This window comes from Pleurodeles waltl, chromosome 7, assembly GCF_031143425.1.
Source record: "Pleurodeles waltl isolate 20211129_DDA chromosome 7, aPleWal1.hap1.20221129, whole genome shotgun sequence".
Classification (NCBI taxonomy): Eukaryota; Metazoa; Chordata; class Amphibia; order Caudata; family Salamandridae; genus Pleurodeles; species Pleurodeles waltl.
In genome coordinates, this window is record NC_090446.1 from 607,477,422 (window position 1) to 607,504,305 (window position 26,884).

The following is a 26,884-nucleotide window of genomic DNA, read 5'->3' on the forward strand; positions in this document are numbered from 1 at the left end:
CTCCTGTTCCAGGAGATCTTCAGGCTCCGAGTAGCCCTGGCCTCCAGCACTTCATCCTGCTAAGGACAGTCTCATCTCTGCTACTCCAGCGACGTTTGCCTCCTTCAGATGTGCAGACTGGGCTTCACTGCAACTTACTGTGCCTGCTGCAGTGGGTTGCCTGTCGGGGCTGCGACTGCTTCTGCTGGCTCTTCTGACTGCTGCCAGTCAGCCCGAACTACCCCCCAAAGAGTCGAGTCCCCTGGACCTTGCTGGTCCTCTTCAGCCTTGAAATTCTTCTTTAGCTTCTTCTTGCATTCGCAAAGGCTTGTGGCTGGTTCTCCTAAACCACTGACCATCTGCAACCCGACAACCGACAAGGGACGCCATCTGCACTACTCCAAGGACTCCTCTGCAGCTGCTGGGCTCCACAGCTGGTCTTCTTCTTCCCCTGTCGATCCAGATCTTCATCCACAGAAGGGTGGGTAGTGGCTCATGCCCAGACTGGACACTCCACCGTGGACTGGACTCTGTCCCCTTCTTTTGCAGGTCCTCTTCTTGTAGAATCCACCTTTGGTTTCCTCTGCTCCGGCCCTGTTATTGCACAATCCATTTTCTAAGTCCTCTTGTTAGTCCTTGGGAAGACCACATACTTATCTCTGCTCTCCTGGTCACCACTGGGGGTCACACAGGTACTCACCTCTTGGGGTCCTTAGTTCTTCCAGCTCCCCTCTAACTACTGTGGTGTTACTATAATAAAGTATCTTTATTTTTGTAACACTGTGTGGTTGTTTCCATGTATGATAAGTTATTGTGTTACTATTGCATAAGCTTTGCATGTTTCTTAGATAAATCTTGGCTGCTCGTCCACAGCTACCTCTAGAGAGCCCTGGCTTCCTAGACACTGCCTACATTCACTAATAGGGGTTGCCTGGACCTAGCATAAGGTGCCAACACCATAGATGTCCACCACACACCAGGCCAGCTTCCTACAACATCCTCACGTAAAGCACTCCTCCGATCTAGTTTGCGCTATATGAACTTTTTTTAAAAAAAAATATTAAATGAAAAAGAACTCCTCTCCAGCTTGCAGACTTTGTGTGCAGACACCACAAAGAAACAGCGGCATGCCTAAAACAAGGAAGAAACAACATAAGGCCACACAGCGCGAAGGGGCGAGGAAAAAGAAAAAAGTAGTGTGCCACACTAAGGTACATGGCTGATCGTGCAATATTCATTGTAACAGGGTCAGACTCCAAGGAGGTAACAACGCCTTGGACAACCGTAAAGCATTTACCAAGGAAATCAAGGGAATTTTGAAAGGCAGGCCAAGGAACCAGCGAAAGTGATGGGCGTGAGATGGACGTGTTGCAAGCCCACAGATGTAGATTACTAGGCTCACATTAAAAAGTTAGTCCTTGTCATCAAAAACGAGTCCTAGTGTCCTCGGCCAGAAGCCTCCGGCACAATTTAGGCCCTGAATACCACGGTCATTGCCTTGATACAGGAGTAACAGCGCTGTTCCCTGCACGTCGGTGGGTGGGAGAAAGGGGGAGGCTGGTAACAATGCTGCCTGGGGAGCTGCTTACAGTGAGGTGCCGGACACAAAAACCCGAGCTCCTCCCAGCGCTGCAGCTATTTCATTCTCTGAAAAAGTCACGAAATGGACATTTCGTCTTTTTGGTTTACTGTGGCAGCTGGTGTCAACGTGGTAGAAAGAAATAAATACAAAGCTCTGCAGCAATGCCATGAAAAATCCATGTTTCAAAACTAAATCGATAGTGAGACACAGCAAAAAAATTGACTTGCGCTTCATTTTTCTAGAAGTCCTGTGTGCACTCGGGGGGAGAGCAGGGCCCGAAGCTCTTAGAATCTCTCTCCTTCATGACACCTTGCGGGATCCCAGACCAGAGGCGCGTGTCCACTCGCCATGTCCTACAGGGAAACAGGCATTTCAGCCCACTGGAAACAGCTAGGCGCGTGCCAGGAAACCCGGAGGACAGCGGAGGAGGTGACTGAATACCGGGCATTGCAGCTGTGACACTCATTCTGCCGAGAGATAAAGCAGGCTGAACAGGAACCCTACTTGGAGAACAGTGGTACAGGACAGCCGAGCCTAGACGCTGAGCCCTTTTCATGCTCATTTACAATAACCAACAGTCAACTGAGATTGGCATGGGTTTTTACATTCTGAGTTTGAGTTAATACAGCCAATAATGTTACTGGCATTATGGCATTTACTACTGCCCCTGCCATCAACAAGGTTAGTGTTATTAAACACAATTATTAGTGTTACATCTTTATGTAGCACACCCGACCAACGTCTGGTCTTCAGGTGCGGTTAACTGATGCTAAGCAACACCCAACTCGATAGTCATTTCATCGGCCCAGGAAGGATGAAAAGTTGAGTGAACCTGCCCAGATTCGAACCTCTGACTTTCAGGTTACAAACAGATATGTACAATATGTGCATTAGTACACTGAGTTATCTGTGTCAATAATGTTTGTTTAATTACTGATCTCTCAGTCTGTAACACTAGTGTTGGTACAACTGACAGTTTTAGCTTTAATATGGTATGCAATACTGCGGTTATTGATCTGCTGCATAAGTAATATTACTGTTATTACGTTACTTAATATTACCATTACTATCTGTAATATTAATATTATTAGAGCGTACAATTTTAGCCTTGTCGCACCCAGTAAGGTTAGTGTTATTATAGCCATTTAGTAGAGTTATTCCAAACCTCAATGTCAACATTACTCCGATGTGTAATGTTAGTGTAATTATAGGCACTAATGTTAGGGTTTTTATTACAGTTGGGGATGTTCACATTTACACAGTTAGTAATGTTAGTATTATTGAAGTCTGTAATGTCATTGCATGCCACGCTGCTCATATTAATGCCGTTCACGACCTCACTGCTGTTATCATGGAGAATGGTCTCTGTTTCCCAGTCCTGTAACAATCGTGATGTTACAGATCATAATATGAGTTATTCTGGGCCGCAATGACTGTCTTAATACGGCCCTCACTAAGAACAGGCTTTTATTACAATTTGTGTTATTGATTTTAAGTGCAGTAAACAATATAGGGCATTTGGGATATACATTCGCACACCGTGTATAAATTGTTAGAACACATACTTGTCTCGCACAGAAACCAAATAATCAACATAAAACTGCTTCAAGTGTTTACCTGGCGAGGTTGGAATATATAATGTAAGGTTCCCACATCTATGCATGTTTATGTGGGCATCCCCTATTCCAATAAACTGTTGTTTCCTATACAGCGCATCTGTACATTCCCTGCTGAGTAATAACGTTTGTTAAGGTCCATAATAGCAGCGTTATTAAAAGCAATAATGTCACCCCATAATGTAAGTGGTATTTCCTCGTGGAATATTAGTGTTTTTACAATTCTCAAGACTTATATTAAGAAAGTGATTGCAATTACAGCCTATAATAGTATTGCAGTAATTACTATGTGGCATGGTAATGGCCTCGCAGACCATGATATTATTCCGCTCCATATTCGTGTTATTACAGCCCACAACATTAGTCTGATTATCGCCCATAATTAGTCTTATTAAAGAACACACATTTCCGTAAATGTTAATATTCGTATACTCCATGACTGTTATCACTGCCCGTCATGTTATTGCCATTGCAGCCGGTGATGTGTAACACTCCGGGAGTGCTATCAGCGTCTGCCGTGCTCCTGCAGGTACAGTCTGTGATGTTAATGGTCCTACACTCCATGCGTGCTATCACCGTCCGTCATGTTAATGCTATTACGGTTTGTAATGGAAGCGGTAATCCAGCTCTCAGTGTCAGAGTTGCTGCACTCCACAGGACAGACATTTCCAGAGTGGATTCCTCGGAGACAGAAGAAGAAATGAGACCAGCGTGATTAATGACTGCACTGGGAATAGCAACGAATCAGAAAGTGGGACTGGATACCTGAGCAGGACCAATGGGCCTGGGCGGGAGTCCTGGGCGAGTGGGGTGGGGGGCATCTCCTCTCTCCGAGGCTGTATTTGCTTAGTTATTCACCATCACACCCCTCATTAATATCCATTATTTCAGCTCCACAAGAGCACGTTTGAACACACTCGGTATAAATCCTTAAATATGTTTGTATTTCATTTTTCAATTTGAAATAGAAGGTCATTCAAGGTTTCTGAATAATGAATATGTCACAATATATTTCATAAGTAGTGCTGTTATCTAATTATACAGATAGAAGATTAATACAGAGTGTTCGTGGTGTGGGAAGCATATAGAGGAAGCTGCGCCTGGAGACCGCGTCTCCCTACAAGAAGCCGGAGCGCCTAGCATTCAACCCCAGAATCTGGGTCTCCAACCCCAGGATGGACTGTAACCCCAGAATCTGGAACCCCAGTGCAGACTGTAACCACAGAATCTGTCTCCATCCAACCCCAAGGCGGACTGTAACCACAGAATCTGGGTCTCCAACCCCAGGATGGACTGTAACCCCAGAATCTGGAACCCCAGGGCAGACTGTAACCACAGAATCTGTCTCCATCCAACCACAAGGCGGACTGTAACCACAGAATCTGGGTCTCCAACCCCAGGGTGGACTGTAACCCCAGAATCTGGGTCTCCAACCCCATACACAACAGTTTCAAACCACACACACCTCTGACTCGTCCAACACAGACCCCCCCACAATACCCCCCCAACCTACCAATCACCTGGGCTCCAACCACCTGACGAAGAAACTGAAAAAAAGATGAATTCCATCCACTCTGGCTCCCCCTCTGACCCCTGCCCCCATCGCATTTACAACAAAGCCAGCCCAACCATCGCCCCAGGGCTTCGCAACATAATCAACAGCTCATTCGACACTGCCCCCTTCCCAGACCCCTGGAAGCATGCAGAAGTCACTGCACTCCTAAAAAAGCCCAAAGCTGACCCTGACGACCTCTCCAACTACCCCCCCATCTTTCTCCTCCCTTTCCCCGCCAAGGTCGCTGAGAAACCATTGAACACCCGCCTGACCGACCTTCCTTGAGGAAAACAACACACTCAACCCCTCCCAGTCTGGGTTCCGCAAGAACCACAGCACGGAGACCGCCCTCATCGCATGTACTGACAACATCAGAACCAGAGTCGACAAGGGCAAGACCGTCGCACTCATCCTCCTGGACCTCTCTGCTGCCTTTGACGCTGCCTGCCACCACACACGCCTCCACAACACAGGGCTTCGACACAAAGCCCTAGACTGGCTCACCTCCTTCCTCACCGATAGAACCCAAAAAGTTCACCTCCCTCCCTTCCACTCCACAGCCACCAAAATCATCTGCGGAGTCCCCCAAGGGTCCTCCCTCAGCCCTACCCTTTTCAACATTTACATGACCCCACTTGCCAACATCCTCCGACCACACGGAATCACCATTATATCCTACGCTGACGGCACCCAACTCATTATCTTCCTCACCCGCAACCCCACCACCGCCAAAACCAACCTCCACACTGCACTCCTTGACACCGCCAAATGGAAGACAGCAAACCACCTCAAGCTCAACTCCAACAAAACCGAAATAATCATTTTCGGGCCCCAACAAAACCATATGGGACAACTCCTGGTGGCCCACCACCCTAGGCCCCTCACCTACCCCCGCAAACCATGCACACAACCTCGGCATCATCCTGGACCCCTCCCTCTCTATTACCCAGCAAATCAACGCCGTCACCTCCTCCTGTTTCCACACACTCCGCATGCTGCGAAAAACCTTAAAATGGATTCCCATAGAGACCAGAAAGACCGTCACCCACGCACTCAGCAGCAGGCTAGATTACGGAAACACCCTCTACGCCGGCATCAAACTCAAACTCCAGAGAATCCAGAACAAAGCCGCCCGCCTCATCCTGGGCCTCCCTCGCCATGAACACATCTCATCACACCTCAAATCCCTTCACTGGCTCCCCATCCACAAGAGGATCACCTTCAAAATCCTCATCCACGCACACAAATCCCTCCAAAACACAGGCCCAACCTACCTCAACGAAAGAGTGAACTTCCACACTCCCAATCGCCACCTCCGATCCGCCGACCTCGCACTTGCCACAGTCCCCCGCATCCTACGCGCCACCGCAGGAGGCAGATCCTTCTCCTACCTCGCCCCCAAGGCCTGGAACTCCCTCCCCACCAACCTCCGCAAGACCCAGGACCTCCTACTCTTCAGAAAGAACCTCAAGACATGGCTGTTCGAACAGTGACCCCCCTGGCCCCAGCGCCCATGAGACCCTCACGGGTGAGTAGGGCGCTCTATACATTTTCTTGATTGATTGATTGATTGAGGGCGGTCTGTAACCACAGAATCTGGGTCTCCAACCCCAGGGCGGATTGTAACCCCAGAATCTGGGTCTCCAACCCCAGCGTGGACTGTAACCACAGAATCTGGGTTACTAACCCCAGGATGGACTGTGATCACAGAATCTGGGTCTCCAACCCCAGGGCGGACTGTAACCCAAGAATCTGTCTCCAACCCCAGGATGGACTGTAACCCCAGAATCTGGGTCTCCAACCCCAGGGCGGACTGTAACCTCAGAATCTGTCTCCATCCCCAGGATGGACTGTAACCACAGAATCTGGGTCTCCAACCCCAGGATGGACTGTAACCCAAGAATCTGTCTCCAACCCCAGGATGAACTGAAACCACAGAATCTGGGTCTCCAACCCCAGGGCGGACTGTAACCCCAGGATCTGGGTCTCCAACCCCAAGGTGGACTGTAACCAGAGAATCTGTCTCCAACCCCAGGATGGACTGTAACCACAGAATCTGGGTCTCTAACCCCAGGATGGACTGTAATCACAGAATCTGGGTCTCCAACCCCAGGGTGGACTGTAACCACAGAATCTGGGTCTCCAACCCCAGGGCGGACTGCAACCCCAGAATCTGTCTCCAACCCCAGGATGGACTGTAACCCCAGAATCTGGGTCTCCAACCCCAGAGCAGACTGTAACCACAGAATCTGGGTCTCCAACCCCAGGGTGGACTGTAACCACAGAATCTGGGTCTCTAACCCCAGGATGGACTGTAAGAATCTGGGTCTCTATCCCCAGGATGGACTGTAACCACAGAATCTGGTCTCTAACCCCAGGATGGACTATAACCACAGAATCTGGGTGTCACAATCCAAGTAGGCATTACAACCACGCGTTTTGTGTCTTGCAATCCAAGGACAGACTACAACCACAGAATCTGTGTCTCCAAACCCAGGATGGACTGTAACCATAGAATCTAGTTGTCACAACTGAAGTATGCATTACAATCTTAAAATCTAGGTGTCACAACTCAAGTATGCACTGCAACCACAGAATCTGCATCTGAAATCACAGGACCAGTATATTGCAACCCCAGGATGGACTACAACCACAGCATTCAGGTGTCACAAGCCAAGAATGCACTGCATCTATAGAATGAGGGTCTCCTATCACAAGTATGCACTGCAACCACAGATTCTGTTTTTCACAACCCCAGGTTGGACTATAACCACAGAATCTGAGACTTGTAACCCCAGGAAGGACTGCAGCCACTGAATCTGGGTGTTGCAACTCAATTATGCACTGCAGCCACAGAACTGGGTCTCTCACCTCCAGGATGAACTGCAACCACAGAATCTAGGACTCACATTCCTGTAGCAACTTGAGCGCCAGAACCAGAAACCAGGAAGGGCTACACCCAGGGGAACTGAATCTCCCCCCGCCAAGATGCAGTTCTATTCCCAGTCACAGTTTGGAGTGCAGCCACAGGATCTGGGATCCAAATATCTGTACGGACTGAAACTGCAGGATTCAGGACCCCCATACCAGTATGATGGATCTGGGTCTCCTTGCCCCAGGATGGATTAGATTAATTGCAGCCATGGTAAGTAGTACTCCCAGAACCAAAATGAAATGCAACTACGTGAAACCCATCATGGATGCATGGAGGTTCTCAGAAACCTCCTTGATAGAGTGCAACCACAGAGTGTCGGTAATTCTTGGTGATTTGCAAACATATGACCTGGGGATCCCTTCCCCTAGGATGCCCAGTGAATCTGGTGCTCTTAGGGTGGACTGCAACTACAGGATCTTGAACTACCAGCCCTGGAATAGTCTGCACCCAGAGGATTAGGTGCTTCCAGCTCCAGGAAGAACTACAAGCAAATGAATTAAGGGTTCCCAGGCCGCATATGGAATTTAACCTTAAAATCTAAAGCTCTCAGGACCAGGAAAGACTGCAGCACAGGACCTGACAGTCTGAAGTGATGAGGCAAGCTACCCGCAATATCGCTGAAATCAGTGACTAGGAGGGAACTGCAATGAAAAGACCAAAGCTGTCCGGCATATGAAAGTGGTGGAAGAAGGTCTTCAGATTCAGACTCTATAGAGGAGCTATGCCCATTACAGCTGAGGCTCCCAATCACTGCATCCTAATGGAGGGTACCGACCAGAACTGGAGGAAATAGACTGTACCGGTAAGATCTGTAGCTCCTAGCCAAGAGACAGATGACCCAAAGATCACAGCCAACGTGACAAACTGCACCAAATGCAGGAGTACTGCTCTCGGAGCTAGGGATCCGAGCCAATGAGACAGATGCACCTGGAGAAGATGTGAATTCTGCCACAGGAGATAGATGTACAGTACCCACAGAAGCTGGTTCACCGTCAACAAGAGCAGATGCATCCCAAAGACTCTAGGTAACCACTTAAGAGACAGACAGGTCGCATGCAGAGAAAGTCAATCAATCAATCAATAATATTTAAAAGCGCGCTACTCACCCGTGAGGGTCTCAAGGCGCTAGGGGGAGGGGGTTACTGCTGCTCGAAGAGCCAGGTCTTGAGCTGCCTCCGGAATGCAAGGTGGTCCTGAGGTTGGCGGGGAGGGAGTTCCATGTCCTGGCCGCCAGGTAGGAGAAGGATTTCCCACCTGCCGTGGTGCGGCGGATGCGAGGGACGGTGGCGAGTGCGAGGCTGGCGGAGCGAAGTTGACGGGTGGGTGTGTAGAAACTGAGGCGACGGTTGAGGTATTCGGGTCCCTTGTTGTAGAGGGCTTTGTGTGCGTGGGTGAGGAGTCTGAAAGGTGATCCTTTTGTTGACGGGAAGCCAGTGCAGGCGTCTCAGGTGGGCGGAGATGTGGCTGTGGCGGGGTATGTCGAGGATGAGGCATGCGGAGGCGTTTTGTATTCGCTGAAGACGTTTCTGGAGTTTTTCGGTGGTTCCTGCGTATAGGGTGTTTCCGTAGTCCAAGCGGCTTGTGACGAGGGCGTGGGTCACAGTTTTTCTCGTGTCGGCGGGGATCCAGAGGAAGATCTTTTGGAGCATTCGGAGAGTGAGGAAGCAGGAAGACCAGACGGCGTTGACTTGTTTTGTCATGGTGAGAGGCGGGTCCAGGATGAATCCGAGGTTGCGTGCGTGGTCTGAGGGGGTTGGTGCGGTGCCCAGGGCCGAGGGCCACCAAGAATTGTCCCAGGCGGACGGGGAGTTTCTGAGGATGAGGACTTCCATTTTGTCCGAGTTCAGCTTCAGGCGGCTGAGTTTCATCCATTCTGCAACGTCTTTCATTCCATCCTGAAGGTTGGTCTTGGCAATGGTAGGGTCCTTGGTGAGGGAAAGTATCAGCTGGGTGTCGTCGGCGTAGGAGATGATGTTGATGTTGTGTTTGCGTGCGATGTCGGCGAGGGGGCTCATGTAGACATTGAAGAGAGTCGGGCTGAGCGAGGAGCCCTGTGGGACGCCGCAGATGATCTTGGTGGGGTCCGAGCGGAACGGTGGGAGGTAGACCCTTTGGGAGCGGTTAGAGAGGAAAGAGGTGATCCAGTTCAGGGCCTGTCCTTGGATACCGGTAGAGCGGAGGCGGGATGTTAGGGTGCTGTGGCAGACAGTGTCGAAGGCAGCCGAGAGGTCGAGGAGGATGAGGGCGGCTGTTTCTCCGTTGTCCAGCAGAGTTCTGATGTCATCGGTGACTGCGATGAGGGCGGTTTCCGTGCTGTGGTTGGCTCGGAATCCGGACTGGGAGGGGTCGAGTAGGTTGTTGTCTTCAAGGAATTTGGTCAGTTGCTTGTTGACGGTCTTTTCGATGACTTTGGCAGGGAAGGGGAGGAGCGAGATGGGTCGGAGGTTCTTCAGGTCGCTGGGGTCCGCCGTGGGTTTCTTCAGGAGAGCGTTGACTTCCGCGTGTTTCCAGCTCTCGGGGAAGGTGGCAGATGCAAACGAGCTGTTGATGATGGTCTGGAGATGGGGGGCGATGATGTCGTCAGCTTTGTTGAAGATGAAGTGGGGGCAGGGGTCCGAGGGGGTACCGGAGTGGATGGTGTTCATGGTAGTTTTGGTCTCTTCTGTGCTGATGTGTGTCCAGGCGTTGAGGGTGATGGCTGGGGCTGTGGGCTCTGAGGTGGTAGGCTGGGTCTGAGGACCGAAGCTGTTGTGTAGGTCGGTGATCTTTCGATGGAAGAAGGTAGCGAGGGAGTTGCAGAGTTCTTGCGGGGGGGTGATGGAGTTGAAGTTGGCGTTGGATTGGAGAGCTCTTTGACGATGTTGAAGAGTTCTTTGCTGGGTGCTAGCCCAGAATACCCACTGCTTCAGCTTTCAGGGCCTCCCTTTGCCAACCGGTGACCTTTAGCAATAGGTTTCCTGACAGACACCATCACCACCGAGCAGTTTGCACATTGTTCTTAAGTAAGGAGTTAACATCAGGTTACGCAACGATCTTGGAGGGTTGAGCAGCCCGACAGTTTTCTACAAGTTCCGGAGCGGTCTATGCCGGCTCTCTCACTGGTGCTCTGTAGCAGTATGTAAGTGTCTCCTTCCCTCTTTGCTTGCAGCAGAATAATATGTTTAATAACTGTAGAATGGCTTTAACCTGTTCTGTGCCTTGGACGAGATGATCTCGTCCAAGGCTACAGTTCCCCTGTGCCTTGGACGAGATCATCTCGTCCATGGCACAGGGGAACTTGGGGGCGCGCTAGCGCGCCCCCCGTGCACCCCCCTTCCCCCCCCAGGCGGGGATGGAAGGGGAAGACCTTCCCCTTCCACCCCCGCCCCCCCCACGGCAATCCGATGACGTCAGCGCGCGCTCAGCGCGCTGACGTCATCGAGTGTTGCCGGCGCGCTGGAAGCCATTTGCTTCCAGCGCGTCTTCGGAGCAGGAGCTCACAGGTGAGTCCTCTCCGTTTTTGGGGGGCGGGGGGTTTGAGAAAACAGACATGGGGGGAAAGGAAAGGGTTTTTCCTTTCCCCCTGTGTCTGTTTTCTCAAGATTCCTGCTCCACGATCGCGGGCAGGGCCCGCGATCGTGGAGCAGGAATCTCCACTAGCCACCAGGGATTTTCTGTTTGACTAAATTTGGGGGCGACCCCTTGGGCAAGGGTCGCCCCCCCCGGGGGCAATTTTTATTTGGATTTCGCCCCCCCCCCCTGGGGGCAGATCGGCCGTTTTTTCGGCGGATCTGCTCCCAGGGGGGGGGCGAAAACCACTAGACACCAGGGATGTATTGTTTTATGTTTGTTTTTGGGGGCGACCCCTTGGGCAAGGGTCGCCCCCCCCGGGGGCAATTTTTATTTGTATTTCGCCCCCCCCTGGGGGCAGATCGGCCGTTTTTTCGGCGGATCTGCCCCCAGGGGGGGGCGAAAACCACTAGACACCAGGGATATCGTTTTTTGTGTGTGTTTTTGGGGGCGACCCCTTGGGCAAGGGTCGCCCCCCCCCGGGGGCAATTTTTATTTGTATTTCGCCCCCCCCTGGGGGCAGATTCGCCGATTTTTCGGCGGATCTGCCCCCAGGGGGGGGCGAAAACCACTAGACACCAGGGATATATTTTTTTATGTTTGTTTTTGGGGGCGACCCCTTGGGCAAGGGTCGCCCCCCCCCGGGGCAATTTTTATTTGTATTTCGCCCCCCCCTGGGGGCAGATCGGCCGTTTTTTCGGCGGATCTGCCCCCAGGGGGGGGCGAAAACCACTAGACACCAGGGATATCGTTTTTTGTGTGTGTTTTTGGGGGCGACCCCTTGGGGAAGGGTCGCCCCCTGAAAGGGGGCACAGAGGTGTTGCCCATTTCTGCCCCCCTTGGGGTCCGATTGGCCAATTCTTTTACGCCCATCTACCCCGAGGGGGGCAGGATCCACTTAGGTACCAGGGACAACTTCTAAGTTCTTGGTGGTGGGGTGTTTGTCAACTGGCAAAGTATTTGTATTTGTGATTATAACAATTTATTTCTTCTTTTTCTTCTAGTTCAACGCTTTTGCTTCCTTTGCTGTGGATCTTTGAGGTTTTGGCAGTAGTTGTCCAGTGGTTTGCATAGTTGCATGTTTTAGGTAAGTGAACGCAATTTACTCCAAAGGAGTATTGTTGACATGTTTGTAGGTGGTGTACTAAATGCAGTATTGTGTGTTTGACATTGTCCTTAGATTTGAGCACAGTGGTGTTTGTGTTGTCATATGTCTAAATTGCTTTTTTCTTTTTTCTTTTTAGTGGGATATCATTGGTGATTGCAGAGTAGTTGCTTGGTGAGTAGCTATTTCAGGCAACTGTGTGGTATAGTTTTTTGTAGTACATAACTCTTTGTGATAAAGCTACACTTTGTTCATTACTTATTTTAGTGCTAGTTGTTGTTGGCAATCCATTTGTTGTTAGGATCATGGCTAGCCGCAAAGTGACCGCTCAGCAGGTTGTTCGCATGCTCTTTGAGTCGTCTTCAGACCATGATTACGACACTGACTCTGCATCTGAGGCAGAGGAGGAAGCAGGAGATTCTGGAAGTGAGTTTTCTGTCCAAGAGCATTCTTCTGATGAGGAAGCTACTCTCAGTGCAGATGAAGGGCCTGTGTTAGAGGAGGACATTGATGTGCCAAGAGTGCAGCAGCCTGGGGCTGCAGGGTTTCCCATTGGAAGACCTGACACCTGGATTGCCCCAAACATGGAGCAGCCACAGTTACCTGCATTTACTGGTCTCCCAGGGTGTAGAGTTAATACGGAAAACTTTCTGCCTGTCCAATTCTTTCACTTGTTTATGGACGATGTATTTTTGGAAGAGATTGTGGAGCAGACAAATGTGTATGCAGAGCAATATTTGCGGGACAACGCTGCCAGACTTAAGCCTCAGTCTAGAGCTACTCATTGGGTTCCCACATATCTGGAAGAGATGAAAAGGTTTTTAGGTTTGACTTTTTTGATGGGGTTGATCAGGAAGCCGTCACTGGCTTCTTATTGGTCTACTAGTCCCTTGATGGCAACTGCTATATTTCCTGCAACTATGACACGTAATCGGTATTTGCTTCTTCTTCGTATGCTGCATTTTGTAGACAATGCTTTAGCCTTGCCACGAGATCACCCTGATTGTGACCGCCTTTTTAAGATTAGGCCTGTCCTTGATCATTTTGTGATCGGTTTTCAGAGGTCTATGTTCCAGGCAAAGAGATAAGTGTGGACGAGTCTTTGGTCCTTTTCAAGGGGCGTTTAGTTTTTAAGCAGTACATCCCTAGTAAGAGGGCACGGTATGGGATTAAATTGTATCTGCTGTCAGAAAGCAGTACAGGATATGTTTATAATTTCCGGGTCTACACTGGTAGGGATTCCAGTATTGACCCTCCTGGTTGTCCGGCCACTTTTGGAGTTAGCGGAAAAATTGTGTGGGAACTTGCTAGACGGCTGTTTAACAAAGGTCACCATTTGTACGTAGATAATTTCTACACTGGAGTGCAGTTGTTCAAGGAGTTGTTTAGGGTGGACACTGTTGCTTGTGGCACAATCCGTTCTAACCGCAAAGGCTATCCAAGGGAGCTTGTCTGTAAAAAACTTGAGAGGGGACAGTGCAGTGCCTTGCGGAATAATGAGCTGTTAGCTATGAAATTTTCAGACAGGAGGGATGTGTACATGCTATCGACCATCCACGATGAGAGTACTTCCCCTGTGGCTGTTTGGGGTCAGGTTGCGGAAGTGCGCAAACCTGCGTGCATTTTGGACTACAATAGGCACATGGGTGGTGTTGATAGAGTAGATCAGAGGTTGGAACCTTACACTGCTCTTCGTAAGTCGTATGTGTGGTATAAAAAGTTGGCCCTACATTTATTTCATTTGGCAACTTTTAATGCCTTTATTGTATACAAGGATTGTTCACCTGAGTCAAGGATGACTTTTGTTAAATTTCAGGAGTCGGTGATAGAAAGCCTTATTGTGGTGGAACCGGCAAGAGTTCCTAGAGTAGAAGTGGTGGAGGATGTGGCTAGATTGAAAGATCGGCACTTTCCAGATCACATTCCTCCCACTCCCAAAAAAGACATGCCCACAAAGAAATGTAGAGTATGTGCCCGGAGATCAATCCGGAGGGAGAGCCGGATGTACTGCCCCGAATGCCCTTCAAAGCCTGGGCTGTGTGTGCCCAGCTGTTTTAGAAGTTACCACACAAGGAAAAACTTTTGGGAAATACCGTGAGCGTAAGCTGTCTGTTTTATATTTTCATATGTTTCACGGTTGGCATCTGTCGTGTATTTAGTTTGAGGTTTTGTGTTTGTAGTTTAGTGCCTATTTTATAATTAGTAGTTTATTTGTTGTTTATAAATTAAAAAAAGTGATTGCGGTGTGCGTGGGGTGGCGCTTGGCTGGCGGTGTGCGTGGGGTGGCGCTTGGCTGGCGGTGTGCGTGGGGTGGCGCTTGGCTGGCGGTGCCAGCCAAACGGCAGTCCACACTCCCATCAGCTGGTGTGATTCTTGTATCAGGCATGTGGGCGTATGTAAGTGATGGGCCCTTGAGTGGCGCGGTCTGTCGATGTGAGTGTTGTAATGTGCTGGGCCCGTGGCTGGCGGTGTGAATGGTCTTGTGCGTGTCATGTATGAAAGGTGTGTGAATGGACTGTAAAGCGGTTGGTGCCTTGTCGCGGCTTTACAGCTCACGAGCTGTGAGTCATTGGTTCACTTTTTTGCCTTTCAGTTATTAGCAGTGCATTTCATTTTTGTGAAATCTCTTGTTAATAAAATTTGATCCACTGAACCATCACTCACCCTCGTGCCAAATCCAACCAGTATGTGTTGTAAAAAATGACAAAACCTGCTCCGCTGTAATCAGGCGTCGCAGCACACCTGTGACACGCTAGGTGCCTCGGGTGGGACCCCGATGATGAAGCATGCCACCAACTTGGTTGGTGGGTGAGGGGTCTTCTTCACATAACCTAAGTGTGTTTCTTTTCACTATTTTAGTGTTTGGCACATCACGGACGTATGTGCACACATCAAAATGATATATTGCAAAAATACCTCTCCCTTCTATCTCTTCAGGTTTTGGGCCTTATTCTGTTGCAGGCACCTGGCCCACCCACACAAGTGAGGTATCATTTTTATCGGGAGACTTGGGGGAATGGTGGGTGGAAGGAAATTTGTGGCTCCTCTCAGATTCCAGAACTTTCTGCCACAGAAATGAGAGGAAAAGGTGTTTTTTTGGCCAAATTTTGAGGTTTGCAAAGGATTCTGGGTAACAAAACCTGGTCCGAGCCCCGCAAGTCACCCCTCCTTGGATTCCCCTAGGTCTCTAGTTTTCAGAAATGCACAGGTTTGGTAGGTTTCCCTAGGTGCCGGCTGAGCTACAGGCCAAAATCCACAGGTAGGCACTGTTTTCTTCAAAAATTTTGGTTGTGTCCACGTTGCGCTTTGGGGCGTTTCCTGTCGCGGGCGCTAGGCCTACCCACGCAAGTGAGGTATCATTTTTATCGGGAGACGTGGGGGAACGCTGGGTGGAAGGAAATTTGTGGCTCCTCTCAGATTCCAGAACTTTCTGCCACAGAAATGTGAGGAACATGTGTTTTTTTAGCCAATTTTTGAGGTTTGCAAAGGATTCTGGGTAACAGAACCAGGTCCGAGCCCCGCCAGTCACCCCTCCTTGGATTCCCCTAGGTCTCTAGTTTTCAGAAATGTACAGGTTTGGTAGGTTTCCCTAGGTGGCGGCTGAGCTAGAGGCCAAAATCTACAGGTAGTCACTTTGCTAAAAACAGCTCTGTTTTCTGTGATATGTCCACGTTGTGTTTTGGGGCATATCCTGTCGCGGGCGCTAGGCCTACCCACGCAAGTGAGGTATCATTTTTATCGGGAGACGTGGGGGAACGCTGGGTGGAAGGAAATTTGTGGCTCCTCTCAGATTCCAGAACTTTCTGCCACAGAAATGTGAGGAACGTGTTTTTTTAGCCAATTTTTTAGGTTTGCAAAGGATTCTGGGTAACAGAACCAGGTCCGAGCCCCGCCAGTCACCCCTCCTTGGATTCCCCTAGGTCTCTAGTTTTCAGAAATGTACAGGTTTGGTAGGTTTCCCTAGGTGGCGGCTGAGCTAGAGGCCAAAATCTACAGGTAGTCACTTTGCTAAAAACAGCTCTGTTTTCTGTGATATGTCCACGTTGTGTTTTGGGGCATATCCTGTCGCGGGCGCTAGGCCTACCCACGCAAGTGAGGTATCATTTTTATCGGGAGACGTGGGGGAACGCTGGGTGGAAGGAAATTTGTGGCTCCTCTCAGATTCCAGAACTTTCTGCCACAGAAATGTGAGGAACATGTGTTTTTTTAGCCAATTTTTTAGGTTTGCAAAGGATTCTGGGTAACAGAACCAGGTCCGAGCCCCGCCAGTCACCCCTCCTTGGATTCCCCTAGGTCTCTAGTTTTCAGAAATGTACAGGTTTGGTAGGTTTCCCTAGGTGGCGGCTGAGCTAGAGGCCAAAATCTACAGGTAGTCACTTTGCTAAAAACAGCTCTGTTTTCTGTGATATGTCCACGTTGTGTTTTGGGGCATATCTTGTCGCGGGCGCTAGGCCTACCCACGCAAGTGAGGTATCATTTTTATCGGGAGACGTGGGGGAACGCTGGGTGGAAGGAAATTTGTGGCTCCTCTCAGATTCCAGAACTTTCTGCAACAGAAATGTGAGGAACATGTGTTTTTTTAGCCAATTTTTTAGGTTTGCAAAGGATTCTGGGTAACAGAACCAGGTCCGAGCCCCGCCAGTCACCCCACCTTGGATTCCCCATGGTCTCTAGTTTTCAGAAATGTACAGGTTTGGTAGGTTTCCCTAGGTGGCGGCTGAGCTAGAGGCCAAAATCTACAGGTAGTCACTTTGCTAAAAACAGCTCTGTTTTCTGTGATATGTCCACGTTGTGTTTTGGGGCATATCCTGTCGCGGGCGCTAGGCCTACCCACGCAAGTGAGGTATCATTTTTATCGGGAGACGTGGGGGAACGCTGGGTGGAAGGAAATTTGTGGCTCCTCTCAGATTCCAGAACTTTCTGCCACAGAAATGTGAGGAACATGTGTTTTTTTAGCCAATTTTTTAGGTTTGCAAAGGATTCTGGGTAACAGAACCAGGTCCGAGCCCCGCCAGTCACCCCTCCTTGGATTCCCCTAGGTCTCTAGTTTTCAGAAATGTACAGGTTTGGTAGGTTTCCCTAGGTGGCGGCTGAGCTAGAGGCCAAAATCTACAGGTAGTCACTTTGCTAAAAACAGCTCTGTTTTCTGTGATATGTCCACGTTGTGTTTTGGGGCATATCTTGTCGCGGGCGCTAGGCCTACCCACGCAAGTGAGGTATCATTTTTATCGGGAGACGTGGGGGAACGCTGGGTGGAAGGAAATTTGTGGCTCCTCTCAGATTCCAGAACTTTCTGCAACAGAAATGTGAGGAACATGTGTTTTTTTAGCCAATTTTTTAGGTTTGCAAAGGATTCTGGGTAACAGAACCAGGTCCGAGCCCCGCCAGTCACCCCACCTTGGATTCCCCATGGTCTCTAGTTTTCAGAAATGTACAGGTTTGGTAGGTTTCCCTAGGTGGCGGCTGAGCTAGAGGCCAAAATCTACAGGTAGTCACTTTGCTAAAAACAGCTCTGTTTTCTGTGATATGTCCACGTTGTGTTTTGGGGCATATCCTGTCGCGGGCGCTAGGCCTACCCATGCAAGTGAGGTATCATTTTTATCGGGAGACGTGGGGGAACGCTGGGTGGAAGGAAATTTGTGGCTCCTCTCAGATTCCAGAACTTTCTGCCACAGAAATGTGAGGAACATGTGTTTTTTTAGCCAATTTTTGAGGTTTGCAAAGGATTCTGGGTAACAGAACCAGGTCCGAGCCCCGCCAGTCACCCCTCCTTGGATTCCCCTAGGTCTCTAGTTTTCAGAAATGTACAGGTTTGGTAGGTTTCCCTAGGTGGCGGCTGAGCTAGAGGCCAAAATCTACAGGTAGTCACTTTGCTAAAAACAGCTCTGTTTTCTGTGATATGTCCACGTTGTGTTTTGGGGCATATCCTGTCGCGGGCGCTAGGCCTACCCACGCAAGTGAGGTATCATTTTTATCGGGAGACGTGGGGGAACGCTGGGTGGAAGGAAATTTGTGGCTCCTCTCAGATTCCAGAACTTTCTGCCACAGAAATGTGAGGAACATGTGTTTTTTTAGCCAATTTTTTAGGTTTGCAAAGGATTCTGGGTAACAGAACCAGGTCCGAGCCCCGCCAGTCACCCCTCCTTGGATTCCCCTAGGTCTCTAGTTTTCAGAAATGTACAGGTTTGGTAGGTTTCCCTAGGTGGCGGCTGAGCTAGAGGCCAAAATCTACAGGTAGTCACTTTGCTAAAAACAGCTCTGTTTTCTGTGATATGTCCACGTTGTGTTTTGGGGCATATCTTGTCGCGGGCGCTAGGCCTACCCACGCAAGTGAGGTATCATTTTTATCGGGAGACGTGGGGGAACGCTGGGTGGAAGGAAATTTGTGGCTCCTCTCAGATTCCAGAACTTTCTGCAACAGAAATGTGAGGAACATGTGTTTTTTTAGCCAATTTTTTAGGTTTGCAAAGGATTCTGGGTAACAGAACCAGGTCCGAGCCCCGCCAGTCACCCCACCTTGGATTCCCCTAGGTCTCTAGTTTTCAGAAATGTACAGGTTTGGTAGGTTTCCCTAGGTGGCGGCTGAGCTAGAGGCCAAAATCTACAGGTAGTCACTTTGCTAAAAACAGCTCTGTTTTCTGTGATATGTCCACGTTGTGTTTTGGGGCATATCCTGTCGCGGGCGCTAGGCCTACCCACGCAAGTGAGGTATCATTTTTATCGGGAGACGTGGGGGAACGCTGGGTGGAAGGAAATTTGTGGCTCCTCTCAGATTCCAGAACTTTCTGCCACAGAAATGTGAGGAACATGTGTTTTTTTAGCCAATTTTTTAGGTTTGCAAAGGATTCTCGGTAACAGAACCAGGTCCGAGCCCCGCCAGTCACCCCTCCTTGGATTCCCCTAGGTCTCTAGTTTTCAGAAATGTACAGGTTTGGTAGGTTTCCCTAGGTGGCGGCTGAGCTAGAGGCCAAAATCTACAGGTAGTCACTTTGCTAAAAACAGCTCTGTTTTCTGTGATATGTCCACGTTGTGTTTTGGGGCATATCCTGTCGCGGGCGCTAGGCCTACCCACACAAGTGAGGTATCGTTTTTATCGGGAGACGTGGGGGAACGCTGGGTGGAAGGAAATTTGTGGCTCCTCTCAGATTCCAGAACTTTCTGCCACAGAAATGTGTGGAACATGTGTTTTTTTAGCTAAATTTTGAGGTTTGCAAAGGATTCTGGGTAACAGAACCTGGTCCGAGCTACACAAGTCACCCCTCCTTGGATTCCCCTAGGTCTCTAGTTTTCAGAAATGCACAGGTTTGGTAGGTTTCCCTAGGTGGCGGCTGAGCTAGAGGCCAAAATCTACAGGTAGTCACTTTGCTAAAAACAGCTCTGTTTTCTGTGATGTGTCCACGTTGTGTTTTGGGGCATATCCTGTTGCGGGCGCTAGGCCTACCCACACAAGTGAGGTACCATTTTTATCGGGAGACTTGGGGGAACATAGATTAGCAAAACAAGTACTATTGCCCCTTGTCTTTCTCTACATTTTTTCCTTCCAAATATAGGAGTGTGTGTAAAAAAGACATCTATTTGAGAAATTCCCTGTAATTCACGTGCTACTATGGTCACCCCGGAATTCAGAGATGTGCAAATAACCACTGCTCCTCAACACCTTATCTTGTGCCCTTTTTGGAAATGCAAAGGTTTTCTTGATAGCAATTTTTTACTCCTTATATTTCAGCAAATGAATTGCTGTATACCCGGTATAGAATGAAAACGCACTGCAGGGTGCAGCTCATTTATTGGCTCTGGGTTCCTCGGGTTCTTGATGAACCTACAAACCCTATATATCCCCGCAACCAGAGGAGTCCAGCAGACGTAACGGTATATTGCTTTCGATAATCTGACATTGCAGGGAAAAGTTACAGAGTAAAACGTAGAGAAAAATTTATGTTTTTTTCACCTCAATTTCAATATTTTTCTTTTTCAGCTGTTATTTTCTGTAGGAAACCCTTGTAGGATCTACACAAATGACCCCTTGCTGAATTCAGAATTTTGTCTACTTTTCAGAAATGTTTAGGTTTCTGGGATCCAGCATTGGTTTCATGACCATTCCTGTCACTGACTGGAAGGAGGCTGAAAGCACAAAAAATTGCACAAATGGGGTATGCCCCAGTAAAATGCCACAATTGTGTTGAAAAATTGGGTTTTCTGATTCAAGTCTGCCTGTTCCTGAAAGCTGGGAAGCTGCTGAGTTTAGCACCACAAACCCTTTGTTGATGCCATTTTCAGGGGAAAAACCACAAGCCTCCTTCTGCAGCCACTTTTTCCAATTTTTTTGAAAAAAACGAAAATTTCACTGTATTTTGGCCAATTTCTTGGCCTCCTTCAGGGGAACCCACAAAGTCTGGGTACCTTTAGAATCCCTAGGATGTTGGAAAAAAAGGACGCAAATTTGGCTTGGTTAGCTTATGTGGACAAAAAGTTATGAGGGCCTAAGCGCGAACTGCCCCGAATAGGCAAAAAAAGGCCTGGCACAGGAGGGGGAAAAGGCCTGGCAGCGAAGGGGTTAAGTCACTATGGAATGGCACTTCATTTCACTTTTTGTAAATAAATAAATGCAATGCCCTTCTGGGCTGTCTGTGATTCGATAAACTTCAAACCATTTCATCTGTGTTTTATTTTCTTATCAGTCAAAAGCCTGTGTGAATAAATCTATTACTGGTGGTAAATGCCTGCGACCATTCTTTAACGCCGAGTGATGTTTGTCCCGGGAGAGCCCCTTTTAGTGCTTGAGATGTGAGCGCGGAGTAGATGGTGCGCGTGTTTTCGCGAGGGGAGCCTTTGCTAACCCAGGGATTTCCTGGTAGCCAGTAATCCGTAGCCAGGGATATTTTACCCTGTAACATCCTGGTATACTGCCCTACTACTCCGACTGCTCAGACAGCATTAACAGAAAGTAATAACCAGGAGACTAAATTGCTTGATGAAGTCCCTGCTCTGCCTTGAACCAGCAAATACGAGTCTGTCTGTTGAGAAAGTAAAGGCGCAGCAAGACGTCAGCCGTTAAGTTTTGAACGGGTTCATGACATCACTTCCGGTGCCGCTACCATTTTATGAGAGTCCCTGCTTGCCGAATCAGTGGCCATATTTGCATAGCTTCGTGGCTGAGACAAATCCACCAACGACATTAGCAGCGAGGCTGGCCGTGGGTTCACAAGCAGATCTGGGCTGGACGGGTGGGGAGGGCTAACAAACCCCCATTACCGCTAAAGGACAGAATCCACTCAGTGTGGGGTAGCATTTGTTGGCTGTGAAACTGGTTGTGGAAAAACATGCACTCACTGTGGAGTAGTATCCACTCACTGAAACATCATTCAGTCTCCGTGTAGTAGTAGCATGTTCTCGCAGTAGAGCAGTATTCACTCACTGCGCAGTAGCATGCACTCACAGTGAAACAGCTCCCACTCACTACGGAGTAGCATTTACTGATTGTCGAGAAGCATTCATTCTCTGCGTGTAGCATGCACTTGCTGCAAAGCACTGTTCACTCACTGGGCAGTAGCATGCTTTCACAGTGAAACAGCATTCATTCAGTCACTACGGAGTAGCATTTACTGACTGTTGAACAGCATCCGCTCTCAGTGTAGAAGCATGTACTCACTAATGAAAAGCATTTACTCACTGTGCAATAGTATGCTCTCACACTGAAACGTCATTCAATCAATGGGGATTATCATTCACTCACTGTAGAGTATCACTGCTGCGTAAGTGTTCACTCACTGCGGTGGTGAGCTGTTAAAAGCATGCCCTCTGGGCCGAGAAACCGAAGGCACTCACTGTGAATGCAGAGGTCGCTGGTGCAGTTCCTGGTCTCCAAGTCGGGTCCTTGGCACTCCACACCGCCGCTTCGAGGCACTGGCTGCGAGCACTCCCGGCTACGCCACTGCATGCAGTCCATGGAGCACGCCGACCATTTACTCCACTGCGACCAGCCTCCGTCCACTGGGCATGCAGGAGGGGGGCACAAGCAAAGAAGAACAGGTCAGATCATGTGTTGGCAGAATGCTGACATCTACACGTGCACCTCAGCTCTACAGCTTAAGTATTCATTCATGGCTTCAACACCCACTTGTGCTCCCAGGCTAAAGCCCCCGCAGCTGAGGGCCAGCTCTGCATGTTACCCTGCCAAAGTCAATAACATTTAGTACCATTGATCTATTCAGTGATAGTAACACCCGCCTTTCACATAGCCCACAAATGGCAACACCGTGGTATGGAATGCTACATAAAAATAGTTATTTGCAAAATTATTGCCATATTCCCTACACGTGCCCCATAAGGTATGCACCTAGGTATGCAGTCCAGTGAGTAAAAACAGAGTTTAAAATTGGTTAGTACAAAGTGAATTGCCTGTTGATACTAATCCGCTCTTTTTTGTTCCCGCCTTCCTTTAATCGCTGATCTGCGTGAATTAGACTGGCACAGAAAGACACTGAATGGTGCATGCTGGGTAATACACTACAAACGCGTAGATGACCTAGAGAGATTGTGACTAATATGTAATTTGACCTAACCATGGTGAGATGTAGTTTACTGAAATTATTATGTTCAAAACCACCCTATTGTGTGGTTGTTTATTTGAAATGAGTGTTTTTGTCTGCCATGTACCTGCATTCCACAGTCGATTTATTTTGTTAAAGGCCTCTCACACACACCAGCACAGTGGAATGCTTCACAGTCGAGTCCTTATCCAGAATGACGATACATCAGGGTGGACTCTACCTTAAGGGGGCTCTTTCAGATTGTGATCAGGGGTCATACATCTTCATCACTTACCTGTAGGACAACCTTTTCACCAGTGCTTTAAATTAAAATATAAAAGTCCAGGTGCTCACTATTCAGAGTACCTGTTTGCTTGTGAGAAGTGCCGGTACCTTCCCATTAAATGTAGTGCAGCAGTGTTGACAAGTGCAGGCACTCTCCCTTTCAGATTAAAGAAGTGCAGGTACTCAGTACAGGACAGTACCTGCCCATTTAAAGCACTGCTTTTAACATATTGTTTCAATCTTGGGGTCGGAGGGCAAAGTTCAAGCAAAAAAGAGGCGCTTGGAGTGTATCAGTGCTCCGGTGTCGATGGGTCACACGGCCTTCTTCAGGACCATAGGTCCCTACGGTATTATTTGTCAAAGGCCGATGTCCTTAGAGGAATGTGTGACAATAAGGGACATCTTCCCTTAGACACCTATTTGGCCAGAGAGAGCGGATGCGATTCACAGAACGTCGAAGTTTGCAGTGTGGTATGCATGTATGCATGTGAGTATGTATGATATAGACAATGTCAAAGAGTTCCCTTAACCAGGGTAGAGCCCGTCCCTATGTATCTATATTCCGGATAAGGACTCCGTGATCAAGCATGCCACAGTGATGATGGGGGAGAGTCCATTTAACAAAGGAATTGGGCTGTGAGGTGCATGTATACGTTAGGCAAAAAAACTAATTTCAAATAAACGATCACACAATAGGTTGTTTCGCACATAATAATTTCTGTAGGCTACATCTCTCTATGATTAAGTGGTCTCCAAACTTTTTAATGCCACGCCACCAGTTGAAAAATAAAAATCATTGGAGCCCCCCCTCAGAATATTTCACAATTATTTTATAAAGATGGCAATGTTTAAATATGTCTAGGCCTATTTAAGCATTGCAGTTAAGTACTGTTACCTTTTTCAAAATGCAATAACATGCTTTTGCTTAAAACACAGACCGCGTATCTGTATAATACTTCTTTTGGCCAGAGCCTGCCCCCACCCTGGGATCACTTGGGGCTCCCCTAGGGGGGCCTGCCCCCCAGTTTGAAGACACCGTGATTAGGTGATATTTTGATTCAGAAGTTGATCTAGTCTAACCTCAAACCTTCTGCCTCACTCTTGATGAGCAATATGCAATTTGAACGGTTTGACTGACCAGCATGAACCAGTAAGGTTAGGGTGAGCAAGCGTCCTGGGTTTGCTGGGACAGACCTAGTTTTCCACCAGCTGTCCCGGCAGTTTTCGAGAAATTTAGCTCATGTCCTAGTTTTTCGAGACGGTAGGCTGAAAGCGGTGAGAAGTGCCTTGTTTTGTTTTCCAGAGAAGGAATAGTTAGCATCTGGTATAAGGAAGCAATGCAATTAACAGGCATACTACTGGCTTTAAAAATATTGTTTTATTTATGTTTTTAGTGCTCTTTTATAATTCTACGTTGATGAGAGCTGTCATTCTGTGTACTCAGTTGAAGTAAAATTGTAGTCCTTCTTCTATTTTGTGAATCGACCTGGTTTTTGGCTTGAAAATTCAGGTCACCCTAAGTAAGGTTCGCCTATAATCAGTGCTTTAAATGGGCCGGTACTGTCCGGTACTGAGTACCAGCACTTTTTTATTTTGAGTGGGAGAGTACCAGCACATCTCAAGAAAAACGTAATAGTTTTAATTGGAGAGTACTGGCACTTCTGGGAAACAAGCAGGCACTGGAAGGAAGTAGGAGGGAGTATGGTATATGATGGAACTGCCTTGTGAAGGCTCGTGTAGTTGAAGTGCATGAGCGAAACTCGTGTCAGCTGAATCACGTGCACCTGTGCATTTTGGGAATGAAATCCATGACTGTCTTGATTCAAATCAGTTTTTCAACCTCCTGTTCAATACATGTCATTCTTCTTTGTCAAAGTTTGAATAGGTGGCAAAACAGGGGCTTCTAAAGCAAATGAACAAAAGGAGTGATCGGGCAGGAGTGCAAGTGTCAAAAGTAGCAACTGATGCCAGAGGAGTGCGTAGAGCTGGAGGGGCAGGAATAAAAGTAGCAGAAAAGGGGCAGACGTTTTAGAAGAAAGGTTGAGTTGGCAGAAGAAGGGTACAGACATCAAAGGCGGGAAATAATTTTGAGAAATTTAGAGTTGCCATAATACGGGTATATGTGGCATGGGAGTCTTAAGAAGCGGCGGGTGTGATACAGAGGTGGCAGGTGTGGGACATAAATCGGCGGGGGAGTAGCTAGGATGCAGAGGCGTGGCTTGCTGAATAAACTTGGTGGTGGGGGGGGGGGGGTGCTTCAGATTTCCCAACAATCAGATATCTTGTCAAAATACATTTTATGAGAAGCACGGCGGGAGAGGTGAGTGGACCACAACCTTTTTCAAACTAACCAACATTTTTTGAGGCCTTCAGAACAGGGATTTTTGTATGTCTGTTTTTGTCAGTTTGGCATGTAAAAATTCCAGGTGAAATCCGACACACACTAATCTACACGCGACTGACCGAAAGCGACTACAGCATTACGTGTTTAGGGAGGAGTAACACCCCAAACACCTCCTCTGAAGCTACGCTCCTGCTAGGATTGGCCCGTGCTCAGTAGTTACGGGGGGAACCGCATTAGTGTTATAACATGAACTTACGTAATGGCCTGACAGGCTCCTTCGTGGCGCAGCTAACGCTAAGTACCGCTAGGAGGCGACAAACAGCGCGGTTTCTATCTGCTCAGCGTACCATTTTCCTATAATTACGCGCTAAAATTAACAAACACTACACACAGTGTGGAGACGGTTCCCTCACAAGAGCTTCCGACGTGCCTGGTAGGGTGGCGGGGTAATTGTAGAGATATCGGGGAGGGATAGAGGGTAAACGTAGGTGGCGGCGGGGGTCGGTGGGTGGCTATTGGAGGCCGAGAAGGGGGCTAGATGTGGCAGCGGTTGCCAGAGCTGCGCCTGCGGCTCCCACCCCGGCCTGACGTGTGATCCCGAGTTAATAACACGAAACGCTCAAAGATCTTTTCCATTAAGGCGACATGTGACATAATGAGGGATCTGTGTTAGCAAATCCTCTCGCTGGAGATAACAGAGCGTTAAATAAGACGCGGCCCGCAGACAGATCAATACATGGAGATGAGAGATGAATGCAGTCCCGGCCTGCGACCGTGCAAACCCCCGCACTGTACGTGTGCCCAAAGCACGCACACCGTTCGGTGCCTGCAAGCCCTCCAGTGCCGGCTACCTGCCCACACACAGTGCACACTGATACTCGTACAATCCCCGGAACCTTCCACACTGTCCTCGTAAAGCCCACATTGCACACTCTCCAGCGTCTGTCACTTCGCAAACCAACACGTGCCACACTATGCAGAGTCCGCAAACTCTTCACCGAGCGATACCGGCAAACCCTCGCACATACTGTCTGATGCACGCACTTTCCATGCCTCTAACACTGTCCTTGCACAGCCTAAACTCTGTGCGCAACACTGTCCACTGAGAGCCACTGTGCAAACTCAGTCGTCCAATGCCCAGGCACCGTGCAATATCCGCACACTCTCCGGCGCTTGTCACTGTGTAAAGCCCACACACCGTGCAATTCCCTATACTGTGCAATGCCCACATACTGTATAGTGCTTGCCAAGGGGCAGAACCCACATACAGTCGATGCCCGCATACTCTCCATCGCCTGTCACTGTGCAAACCCATACTCCCGTGCAATACTGACAAACACTCCCACACAGTCTGATGAACGCACACTCTCCACAGCTTTCCACGTGGTCTCTGCAAAGCAACTTA

The 26,884-nt window shown here is 48.7% G+C and overlaps 1 protein-coding gene across 3 annotated transcripts in view; it reads right to left on the reverse strand.

Moving 5' to 3' along the window:
- The window catches only part of UNC5A (unc-5 netrin receptor A), a 902,953-nt gene that overhangs the window by 246,728 nt on the left and 629,341 nt on the right, over window positions 1-26,884 (reverse strand). For all 3 annotated transcript variants that reach the window (XM_069244554.1, XM_069244553.1, XM_069244555.1), the window contains one exon: window positions 22,147-22,311. In XM_069244554.1, the coding sequence (XP_069100655.1) occupies window positions 22,147-22,311 (165 nt within the window). The remainder of the gene's footprint in view (window positions 1-22,146; window positions 22,312-26,884) is intronic.